The sequence below is a fragment of the Silurus meridionalis genome, chromosome 23 (assembly GCF_014805685.1).
Source record: "Silurus meridionalis isolate SWU-2019-XX chromosome 23, ASM1480568v1, whole genome shotgun sequence".
In the NCBI taxonomy this organism is placed as follows: Eukaryota; Metazoa; Chordata; class Actinopteri; order Siluriformes; family Siluridae; genus Silurus; species Silurus meridionalis.
Window position 1 is genome coordinate 18,813,686 of NC_060906.1, and position 12,998 is coordinate 18,826,683.

At 36.8% G+C, this 12,998-nt stretch overlaps 1 protein-coding gene across 1 annotated transcript in view; it reads left to right on the plus strand.

The window, feature by feature from the left end:
* col12a1b (collagen, type XII, alpha 1b) overlaps positions 1 to 12,998 on the plus strand; it is a 75,169-nt gene that overhangs the window by 1,802 nt on the left and 60,369 nt on the right. Inside the window, 11 exon segments of the mRNA XM_046835739.1 lie at positions 3,345 to 3,461; positions 3,864 to 4,007; positions 4,095 to 4,151; positions 5,050 to 5,307; positions 6,734 to 6,898; positions 7,433 to 7,606; positions 7,922 to 8,212; positions 8,354 to 8,956; positions 9,811 to 10,089; positions 10,395 to 10,670; positions 11,479 to 11,745. Coding sequence (XP_046691695.1) covers positions 3,345 to 3,461; positions 3,864 to 4,007; positions 4,095 to 4,151; positions 5,050 to 5,307; positions 6,734 to 6,898; positions 7,433 to 7,606; positions 7,922 to 8,212; positions 8,354 to 8,956; positions 9,811 to 10,089; positions 10,395 to 10,670; positions 11,479 to 11,745 — 2,631 coding nt within the window.

Here is a 12,998-nt window from a genome sequence, read left to right on the forward strand (position 1 = left end):
CTTTCTTCTCAGTAACCATTTAAGCCCTCGCTGCAGCAATTCCCACACCCACAATAAAAAAAAAAAATGAATAATAATAATAATAATAATAATAATAAAAATATATATATAAATATATATATATATATATATATATATATATATATATATATATATATATATATATATATATATATATATATATATATATATATAAAATCATCATCTGATAATGCTATCTACATGTGGACTGTTTGTTTTGTTTTCCATTGCTCCCCTGTTTCACCCATCTGGGTTTAACTGTGCACAATTGTTTCTTATTATTGGAGCTCTGATTTGAAGGGTTTACTAGTGAAATCAGAAGTAAAGCTAAACCTTGAAACCGAAGCAGTAACCCAAGGTGCATTTGTTCTGAGGGGCAGATTAAATCTGCGTGTTGTGTCGATTTGCAGCCCTGTGTGGGCTAACACTGGTCTTAATCTGTGCCTAGGAAATGGGATACACACCTGGGACTGTTTTCAATTACATTTCCTTTTTTAGTAAAGCAAGCTACAACAGTCTGTTAATTTAAACTAAATAAGCATTTTTTTTACTTTCCACAATGCCAGTTACTGGGAACGCCAATGAACTAAATGAAGGCTGCATAAAGTTTATGTAACAGTTTTCATTTACAATAATAAAATACAGATGAGGGATTCATTACCAAAAGCAAAATAAAATTAAAAATCATTGTGTATAATTTACAAATTGTTGTCTTACAACTTATTAGTTGAAGTTTTATAATTAAATAGGGAAGATGCTCACTATCAAAAAACAGTAATATGTAGTATGACTTGTTCCCTTATATTAATGCTGTGAACGATACTTGTTAGATGAAGTTCAAGATCCTGGACCGATTACTTCAAGCTCATATATGAATATGGCCTGCAAGTAAAATCCAGGAACTTGGATTAGAATAAGGATAAAAATTTAGTTATAGTGATCGTAAATAAGACTACATTATAAAATACAAACATAGAAATAAAAAAAGCAGCCAAGAATCACCATAAGCAGCAGATGAATGCTGCATCATCACTAAAAGTCCATCTAAGACTTTCACTCTTTCAACTCTTTCACTGCTGGTGGAACATTTTCAGAGTCATCCAAAGAGCAGAAAAACAATGACTGGACTTCATCATCATCGGCAAGCGTAAAAGTACAAAGTGTGCCACTGCGGGTGTACAGCGGAAAACCTAATGGAATATTTATACTACTTTCAACTTCATGTCCACCCAATTTAATAGAGCAAAAATACAAAAATATATTTATGAAAAAAAAAAAAAAAAGTGGTTTATTTTTTTTTTATTCTCAAATAAAGAGAAAAAGCTCTGTGTTATTAAGCAGTAAAGTCTGGCATCAGCATGTCGGTGACACTGTGAATGACTTTTTATTTTCTTGTGCTGGAAATAATGTTTTATATCTTTATTTTCAATTATGCCATTGATTATTGAAAGATTCAGATGATGATCGATGAGAAGCCCATATTAAATTTCATGATTGCAATCTTTTCAATTAGAAAGACGGAAACATGTCTGCATGATTGATTCTTTTTTTTAACTATAGTTAATGGGATATCATTTTTCATATATTTTGACAGATTTTTGATTAAACAGGACGAGTAGGTTCAGCCACAGAACAGTGTTGACACCGATTCTCTGGAAGTGTATGCTGTGAACAGCATTTATTTCTGTTCTTCCCTCATTGTTTTAAATCCTGAATTTCCCATATCATATAATTTAAATAAAATTTTCATTCACTCAGCAAATATGCCCCTCATATGCCATACATGTCAAATATTAGGTAAAATATTACTGAAACTAAAAGTGCTTCCTTTATACATTGACTTGAGTAAAAGTACCAAAGTATTTGCCTTCAAATGTACTTATTATCCAAAGTACTATGATTGATCATGGCTATAACATCCTATTATCATTTTTGTCACAAGACTTTATCTTAGTTTATGTGAAAAGGCTCTAAAGCTACTTCAGAATATTAACGAATTACATATTTCTTTTTGTTACTGTCCACCACTGTTGGAAGAGACCACTTGCTTGTGGATAGACATGTATCATCAGGGGATAAAGGTGATCGGTCAGAAGAACTTTGTATAAAGAGAAAACCTGGATCAAACTATGTTTTGTTTCTTCACTTATTTCCTCAGATTTTTACTTAAATATGTTACCTCTCTGTAAATATATCCAGATATTTAATAATAAGATGTCTAGTTTATGTGGTGGGCCATTGGGAAGTGTGACTGTTTTAATGACCAGCATATGTTAGGATTGGGTCGGGCCCAAATGGGATCAGAAATGGAAGCCATCATCAAAGTTGAATTGGTCAACCAGGTTGGTGGATCTTATTTTTAACGTCCCTGCCCTGGTCAAGCTTTGGCTCTGGTCTGCCTGATCAGAGCTATTGCTTCACAAAATATTTTATTTAGATATCCTTAACATACACATATCTCACACATTGTTCCAGCTGCCAAATGTACCTCATAGAAAACACCTGAATTACACATCACACATCACACAGTCAAAGGATATCGATTTAAAATATTTCTAAATATATCCTCTCCCTGAAGTTCGTCTTGTACATGGAGGTTTCAAGTTGTAGGCTACAACTTTTCATGTACATGTGCATTGGGCAGATGTGACATCAGTCTGCCCAATGTGACCAACCCCAATTTCTTTTTGTTGTTTGTTTTCTGTTTGTCTTATTTTAAGTGTGTGCAAGTCAACTCGCATCTTCTTATTTAAGTAAATTTCGAAAAGAATGTACACATGCGTCACCAGTGACACTGTGTATTCTTTTAAGAGGTTTGCAATGGATTGTCATTCTAACCAAGTCTGTATGAAGTATAGAATAAGATGTGTTTTTTTGTACATTTTCCCTATGATATGACATTTTTCCATTGTACAATCAATATTTGAAATATATTTCTTTGGAGAACGTTCTTCAGCAGTTCACCACACTGTGAGTCCAGCTGTGTTGGACTGACTGCTCTGACCGCATGTAAAAAAATCTGGCACTCTACCGGTCTCTGTGGATCACCTTTTTTTTTTTTTGTTTGCTGTGTTTTTTGCTTGAGCAGTCTGCAGTCCTTCATCCAGACTGCTCAAACAGATGTCATTTTATTTTAAAATGGCGTTATCTCTCTTGTGTTGCCGTCACTCCTCCTTCCCCAACAATGAACATGCTAACTTCAGACATGAAGTGTTGATCGTTGGGGTCCCGTCCGTGCACTTGCTATGTGTTCCTTTGACTGTATAAAATTATTAAACAAAATCTCTTTTGGCATTGACTTGATCTACTCCATCTTTTTGCAGTGATGCCACCATCAGATTTGAGATTTAAAATATTAAATGAGCACACAGTAGAAATGACATGGAAATTGCCCCGGTCAAGAATAGAGGGCTTCAGAATACAAGTGTCATCAGGTACAGGTAGGTAGTATAATTTATGAGCCTATATATCTTTCATAATTGAGCTTTTATAGCTTTATGTTGATTTTGCCCCTCAGGTTGATTATGGGTCTATTACATTTTTAATATACATCCTGTAGAAAAGTGGTTGCATTGTTAAAATCTAAGTACTGCTAGCAAGACCCTAACTCTTAGATCTGAACTTCAAATGTATTTCACTTTCTAACAAATGTATACCTAAACAATTAATTAATTGAATATATAGGGTACAATAGGACAGAATACTTAAAAAAAAAAGGAAACCAGGATTGTGTATTAGTAGTTGTATAGTAATATACATAATAAATGGCCCACTTCCCAGGTTTGCAATTTGCACAAGCTTTTAGAAGTCTATGCACTTTCTTTGCTCTTTCCTCACTATAGACGAGCCTGTGAAAGAGTTTACACTTCCTGCCTCTGCGAAAAAGACCTCGATCAAAGACTTAACCACTGATGTAGAATATGAAGTTTCGATATCTGCATATACTGGATCACAAGAGAGTATACCCCTCTCCGGTCAGATAACAAGTAAGTCAATTGCTGATAAACCATTCTGTGTTGAGCCCTTTATGTTTCCTTTTTTTTAAAGGTATAATTTACATTTTATTTCTCTAGTTCAATCAAAGGGGTCTGAAGGAGGTCCAAGAAGACCACAAGTTTCAGATTCAGTCAGTAAGTAAATCGCAGAGTTTTTTACTCTCACTCATTCATTGTCTTAAGTTATATATATATTTTTTTTATAAAAGCAGCATTGTGTTTTATTTTATGACTGAAAACGTTGAGCTTGTTACACAGCTGTAAAAAAGTGAGGTTGCCATTGTGTGAGTCAGTGAGTGCTTATTCCTCTTGAGTTAAATGTGGACTCTCTTACCTTAGCTGATTAAAACAAGACCATAAAAACGCTGAGAGAAGCGGAAAGCATTGCAACGGCTCACTTTACAAGAGCCTCATGGCCTTCTCCTCCTTAAGCAGAAGGTTAATAATTTTTTCTGCCTTGAGCATGGGTAAAGAGTTCCCTCTACAGCCGATTAGGCAACTTAATGCAGCACACTGATTAAATGCTGAAGACATCTTTAACATATGTCGAATGCTATTAGGTGGAGTAGCTGGCAGTGAGGTCAGCGAAGTTCAGGAACAATTACTCTTTTACTGAATTACTGCATTGCATTGAAGTGACGTATGTATTCATCATCTGAGTGCTGTACAGTTTATAATAGAAACAAAAGAAGTAATAGATTTCTTGTAGTAGCCCCATAAGGCACTGTGGGCCTGAAAAGCTTTTTGGCACCATTATTTGATCGTCATTAACTGGAATAGATAACAACAAATGTGTTTGCTTTATGGTGACCCCTATAAAACAACCTTTTTCAATTTTTAAAAAGTTTAATATATAGTCCCTATTTGACCAGTATTAAGTTTTAGTGAATATTCAGTGGCCTTTTTTAACCTCTAATTCTACAAATTACATGACAGAAATGCTTATAAAGTGTAATGTTTAAAATAGCGGTAGTGTGAATTTATACAGTGTTTTGGTTTTAATCCTATAAACCTATTGCCTTTTTTGCCCCAGAATGCTCAGCAGTTGCAGATCTGGTCTTCCTGGTGGATGGTTCCTGGAATGTAGGGCAGGAGAATTTCAAGCATGTCCGAAGCTTCGTATCGGCTATGGCTGGAGCTTTTGACATTGCAGAGGACAAGAGCAGAGTGGCTGTGGTTCAGTATAGCACAGATGCAAGGACTGAATTTACACTAAATCAGTATCTGAGACGGCCTGATCTTCTCCGTGCCATCAACAACATGCACTACAAAGGAGGAGACATCATGACAGGTATAAATAACTAACAACACAACCCAGTTGAATTCAGCTTTGAGTCAGGTAGCTAGAAATAAAAGATAATATTTTGGTTGTTGATCTGTTTGATAAAAAAAGGTATATTTTATTTAATTTTTAAGAGATGAAAACAAAACTTCCTCCTCTTCCTCCTTTTCCTTCTTTTTATTAAAATGAATGCTTTCAAGTTTTTAAGAATTTTTCCAGGGAAGGAATGTAATTAAATGTGAATAAATTGTTGGACATATTAACGATATATTAAATAGGCAGTACTTGAAATAGTGCAGTACTTGAAAGAAAGGACACTGGAAACCCAAGGGATGGAAAATAAATAGTGGCGTGAACGGAAGATTTTTCCTTTTATGTGATATGGGAGTGGGGATAAGGGGCTGTTTTAGGAAAGAGAACAAATTAAATATTGTTGGCAGGTTTAAAAAAGATTAAGAGCACATTAAATAAAAAAATAAAAAACCTGTCCCATACACCAACACTCTATTTGAGACAAATGTGGAATAAAATGTCGGAGGGACAACAGGGGAACACTACATGCTGCGAGTACTAGCATTTAGCCCACTATCCATAGATAATGTTCATTATAACCATGTCAGAGAAGACACAACTAAGTCTAGCTGTCAGGATGTGTATGTTTGAGTTCTAGTTCATAAGTTTGTTCTTGGAAGAAATAAAAAGCTTAAACCACGCCATAGGAATCGACTACTACAGAAGCATCCCACCTTTCTTTGTGTGAGAGAGATACAATTTGCTCATCAGGTTTAGACAAGATAGATTGTGCATTGATTGCTTTTGTCATTTTGTGTTCTTGGCAGATCTTAATAATGCTGTTTACATGGTTCTGTATATATGAATCCTTATATATACATATATATATATATATATATATATATATATATATATATATATATATATATATATATATATATATATATATATATATGTATATATATATATATATATATATATATATATATATATATATATATATATATATATATATATATATATATATATATATATTACTGTGTGATATATATAATGTGTGCCTATATCATGGGTTTGAGAAACTGCTTGTAAATGCATTGAAACCTAAATGTATCTAAAAGGATTCATTTGACTTGATCACACATTTTCAACCTGGATATATTTACACACATACAGCATGCATAGTGCAAAGTTCATTCAGCACTGTGCTGCTTATGCGGATGTCAGAATACTCCCAGCCAAACACTCAAGCGCTCGATTCCAAAATCCACTCACGAACCACCAATATGTCTGTTACAACAATTTGAGTTCTTTTTTCTGACATGTCATAAATAATCACATGGAAGTGAAAAAAAGTGGATTTTAAAAGGAATTTCATGCAAAGTGAATGCTTAATTGTATTTTTCTCGCTGCCATTATGCAGGTGGTGCCTTGGACTACCTGTCGAAAAACGTTTTCACCGAAAGCGCTGGTGCCAGAAATGGATTTCCCAGAGTGGCTGTTGTCATCACAGGGGGGCGATCGCGAGACTCTGTTAGAGACTTTGCTAAAAAACTTAGAAACAACGGCGTCGAGGTCTTCACCCTGGGTAGGTGGGAGTCTCGAGCTGTCTCTCAAACATGAAATACTATATTTTCCCGGTATAAAGTTTCAGAGCTGGGGCGGAGGGATTGGTGCCCTTTTCAGACTCACCCTTTAGTCAATCTGCAGCAGATGGTGAAAAAAAAAAAGCTTTCAAGGAGTCAAGGTCTAATCAGATGGGTTTTGCAGACGCTGTCTTTGGCACTATCATAGTTTCCTACTCGTGGAGGAAAAATAAGCTGCTTTTAAATGTTTTCCACTGACCTGACCTCCAACTCCTTATTTTAAAAAAAATCACTGTTAATCCAGCTGGATTGCTTTAAAAGTGGGGACACGATAAGCGTCTGCTGCTTTTCACATGTTTCTAGTGCATAGCTGGTGTGAGGCATTTTTACAGAATGCTTTTAATTGATTTCACATGCAGCTTTCATCTTTTACAAGACATTTAGCATTTGCAGGTGTTGATTTTAAAGCAGAAAACAAGATTTTAGATTTTGTGCAATCCTTTAGATTAATAAACTTTATTTTCTCTGCAAATCAGGCATCAACGAGGCAGAGGAAGAGGAGCTGAAACAAATGGCATCCACACCATATAGCACTCACGTGCATACCGTGTCTAGCTTTGAGTTGATTAAGACCGTGCAGAAAGAGCTCATTGCACAAGTGTGTTCTGGAGTCGAGGACCAGGTGAACTCATTGGCTAGTGGCGAGGAAGGTAAAAACAGCAACCAAAAAAGCATGTAAACAAGTGATTAAGGTTATATTTTTAACCATGTATGTAATATACAGTATATTATCATATACAGTAAATGTTGACTTACACTGGCCTGAACTGACCACGGTGCTCACAAATGCACACACTAGAAAAAACTATTCAAGTCTGTTTTTTTGCTATGAAATATTAGCATTCCACACAAATATGTTCTGGCTAAACATTTTATACTTCTTACCTAAAGGACATTAATGATATTTTGCTTAGTACATGCATGTTATGTATAGACTCTGAATGGATACTTGCATCTCGTTGTAGTGGTCGAACCCGCCTCAAACCTGCAGGTCAAGGAGGTGGCATCCAAATCAATGAGGATGACGTGGGATGCCTCTGTGGGTGAAGTAACTGGCTATAAAATACAGATGGTGCCTATGATGGCAGGAAGCAAGAGGCAGGAGCTTTACGTCAGTTCCACTCAGACCAGTGTGAATGTGAGGGACCTTTCTCCAGACACTGAGTATGAAATTAGCTTATTCGCCCTGAAAGGATTAACACCCAGTGAGCCAGTCATTACCATGCAGAAGACCGAACCTCTCAAAATATCACTGGGTAAATAGGAAAATTAAGTTGTCATTATTTTCCATGAGCTGACTATTATGGTCTGTTTGGTTCCAAATGAACCTTTCAAGATGGTATTGTTCCAAACAAAATACCATTAATGCACTAAACTGATTAACATTTTCCTTCTAGAATGTTCCCTTGGAAGGGATGTTCAGGCTGATGTTGTCCTTCTGGTCGATGGGTCGTACAGTATAGGGTTGGCAAACTTTGCAAAAGTGAGAGCTTTTCTGGAGTACCTGGTCAATTCCTTTGACATTGGTCCACAAAAGGTCCAAATCAGTCTTGTGCAGTACAGCAGGGATCCACACACTGAGTTTTACCTGAACACACACCACAATCTGGATTCAGTGATTAAAGCGGTGAAAAGCTTTCCATACAGGGGAGGTTCCACTAATACTGGCAAAGCCATGACCTATGTTAGAGAGAAGATCTTCATTTCCAATCGAGGTGCTCGTGCTAATGTACCTCGCGTGACGATCCTCATCACGGATGGCAAGTCTTCGGATGCCTTTAAAGATCCTGCAACAAGGCTTAGGAACAGCGATGTGGAAATCTTTGCTGTTGGAGTGAAAGATGCCGTGAGGTCAGAGCTGGAAGCCATTGCAAATCTGCCTGCAGAAACCCATGTGTACACTGTGGAGGACTTTGATGCGTTCGAGAGGATCTCCAAAGAACTGACCCAATCCATTTGCTTGCGCATTGAGCAGGAACTTCTAAATATCAAACAGAAAAGTGAGTGGTCCTTATAAAATATTTTGGTTTCAAATGGATATTTGGTAAATGTAATAACTGAGGTATGCAAAGAAAGCATGTGTGGATAATGAATTCTGTTGATCCATCAAAGATGGATAGCCAGCTATTTGGCGTATGTGTATGTTTATGATTAACTATCAAAATCGAAGACTTTCTGTGTAAACCCAAAAACTACTATATATGTAAGTTATGTAGTGAAGCAGAGTGGTGATTTTATTTAGTGGAAGTATATCTGTGAAGCATTGACCTTTACACTGACCAATTATTATGCTTTTTCTGAATTTTTCAGCATCTGCCTTTATTTAAAAAAAAAAAAAAAGGTTTCAGATATTGTATGACTGATGTGAATCATCAACATATTATTATCATTATTATTGATAAACATTTCCATTTTACAATCCTTTGACAATAATTATATTTTGCTGAACAAAACTTCCATTCAGCAAATGTACAGTATGTGACTTGACTGCTGAAATTACCCCTGTAACGTAATTTTAATCTTAAATTAACAGCAGCAGAAATAATTTACACATATGCTTACAATTATGACAAGGATTTCAAAATGAGCCTCATTTGCCTTTTTTTTAATTGTTTTTGATCTGATGAACATGTGGCTCACATATGTAAAAACAAATGGTTGCAGTTCATTGTGAAAAATCTTAGCCACGATGTCTGCACTGCAAGCCCCAAATGAATTTGCATGTAAACCTTTGGCATGATCTTCTCCAATAGTTATATAATAGATAAGAAATAAATAGGTTGAGTGAAAGGTTAGGTTAGGATGATTGACACACTTAAATAAGCTTTATTAATTAATTGTGATTACGTTGCAGGTTTGGTATCACCTAAGTCCCTGAGATTTTCCGAAATAAGCTCCAGAAGTTTCCGGACCACGTGGGCCTGTGATGCTACAGATGTCGAGTCCTACCTAGTCAAGTACAAACCAGCTGCAGATCCTAATGCAGATTATGTCTCCGTCTCAGTACCAGGAGATACCACCACTGCTATGTTGGTCCACCTCACACCCCTTACCAAATATGAAGTCAATGTTTTAGCCCAATATGACAAAGGAGACAGTATACCTCTCACTGACTTTGAGACTACATTGGAAGGTTAGTTCCTCTCTTTCGCATGTCTAATTTGTTACACGGAAGTTTAAAAATGGGATTGTTAGAATAGATAGAAGGAGCATTCTTCAAAACAGCTAGTTTTTCTACTATTAATGTTTTTTTAAATATTTAAGAAACAACTCCTACTAAATATTTGTCAAAATTAAATACAAAAGTTGTTACTTTTTTCATACAACATCCCATGTATTATTGTCTGTAAAGTCACTATTTTCAGACTTACAGTGAGGAATAGTAGAAAAATTATTAGTTGTAAAACATCAATTATAAAGACTCCTGTTTTGCTGCAGAGCAAGGAACTGTACGCAACCTCCGTGTTTCTGAGGAGACCACCGAGAGTTTCCGTGTGTCATGGACTCCGGCTCCAGGAGCTGTGGTGAGATACAGGCTGACCTATGTTCCAGTCAGAGGTGACAGTGCCACAATGGAGACCTTTACACAGGGCCCTGAGACCAATATCATCCTCCAACAACTTCTCCCACTCACCACTTACAGAGTGAGCGTGGCAGCAGAGTACTCATCAGGTGTCGGGGAGCAAAGACAAATTGATGGCACAACTAAAGAGGGTGAGTTTCATTAATAAAGAGGCATATCGAATTTTTATGATGCATATTTTCCTTCCGCTCATTAAATTTTTCTAATGTTTGACATCCTGCCATTTAAAAGATTCCAATCCCACACTTGTTATTAAGCAACAGGGCTTTCCCTGTGGAAATCTGCAATCAAGACCTACACACACGCACCCACCCACATGCACACACACCCCCCCCACAGTTTTTTGTTTCCTCTGTGGGAGGTTATAGAGGATGGAACGTTACCCAGGAGATGAGCCTGCTTGCTAATGCAACAACCATCTACTAGGGGGGAGGCTAATGGAAATAAACAAACTGATTTCCATTTGCCAAAGCAGTGGAATTCCAGACACTTGTTATCATTGCTCAATGCGGTTAGCGCCTTTGTATGTTCCAGCTGCTCCTATCTGGCTGCTCTGAGTAATGCAGCTGTGATTTTTAGGGCCTGTTATGGCAGAAGACGGATCTTATGCAATGGGATTTTCTTAAACTCCAACATTTTATAAAGTGCAGAGTTTCTCCATTAAGTGATATGAGAGAAAAATGTCTTCCTTACCACTTTATTTTGTCATGACGAAACACTTGAAAAAGGAGATTTACGGAGACATTTTATGTGATTATAAACGCATTTTATTCGTTTATCACTGTTGCATTTAGTTCGACAAATGACGATTCACAGATTGTGATAGCTAGATCATGCTTCAAATTATTGAATTGAAATGTAGTTTTTGTTAATGCTAGCTTTATAGATCCTCCAGCATCTCCTTTGACCTAACAAGTCACTCATGCTGTGTTCCTATAGAGCTTGGCTCTCCACGAAACCTGCGGGTTTTTGATGAGGGAATATCGTCAATGCAAGTGGAGTGGGAGCCAGCGCCTGGTCGGGTGCAGCAGTATGTCGTGTCCTATCAGCCAACTGAGGGTGGAGAGACAAAAGAATTTTCAGTAAAAACACCATCAACTATGCTCAAAAACTTGCAGTCTGGCACAGAGTATCAGATTACTGTCCGAGCTCGTTACTCCTCTGGTCTTGGCCAACCGTTGGAGGGCACTGGCACCACTTATGAGGGTGAGTAGATATCCCTAAGTGTTGTTTTGTTTTCTTTAAAAAAATAATTGCTGATTATAGATCATGCTTCAGATTGAGGTGAAATCTGACTTTATGGGATGAAATAGAGTAGATTAAGCATAGCCATTTGAAAGTGTCATGGAGGCCATCTAAATGCTCTTGGGGGTTGATGTGTTGGATGCTAACAAAATATAGCTCCTGGGCCTGCACAATATATCAGGCAGAAGCAAACATCTACTTGGGTAAACCAAGTGAACCAAGGCATTGAGGAATTGTAGGTATTTAGTTCAGTTGACATTGATATGGTCTGTTTACACATTTTACTGACTATTAGACCTCCCGAAAAGAAGATAGTGGAGAAAAATACCTCACCACATTTCCAACATATTCTTGAATTTGAGTCAAAATAACATATCTGATATACAGTATTATAGCATCAGAATTATTGCTGAAAGTAAAGTATAAAAGCCCACAGAGAAAACCATTTAAAGTTTTGACCTGTTTCACACATTTCAAGAGTAATTATCATTTGTATCATTCCAGTTATTTTATTGCCCAAATAGAAACAATCACAGCAAATAAAAAAGACTGCAACTCTGACCAGAATATGACATGACACTTACTGAAGATGATGATTGAATAAACACAGATAAAGCATTTTACAGTGCTCCACATGCAACTAATTTTCAGTGTAATGCTCTTGTATTTTGCTTAGTGCTTTCAGACTTTATTTGCCCTGTGAACTATATCTTACTGCCCACTCCTATACCACATGGAAGTAAAAAAACACCCATTGAAAATAGTATAGTAGTACTTTTTTTATGATAAAAATGGCTTTTATGTAGGTAAATACCTTCTTAGGCTAGAAGGTACACAACAACCAGCTCTTCTTTCATTCAGGGATGGGTGGAGCATTGGGAAATGTACTGAAAGCAGAAAGACATCAAGCACCACCAAGAACTTGCACTTATTACCCTAGCTTGTGCTGCACCCAATGACTGAACTCTGGCTTGGTTGGAATTTGGTCTGACCAAGAGAGAATTGCGTGTGTGGTGCTAGTAGTGGTAGCTAGGGGGATGGGCTATGGTTATGAGTCACTTTCTCCTGCTGTGTTGGACCTTGTATGGACTTGCCTGGAATGCAGCAGCTCTGTCCTGAAAGTTTGGCTGGTGGGTCCATTTCTGACGTAATTGGACAGTCTGATTTTCTTCCTGCCTTCGGTTCCTTGGGCCATATGGAAAGGATTTGGCCAA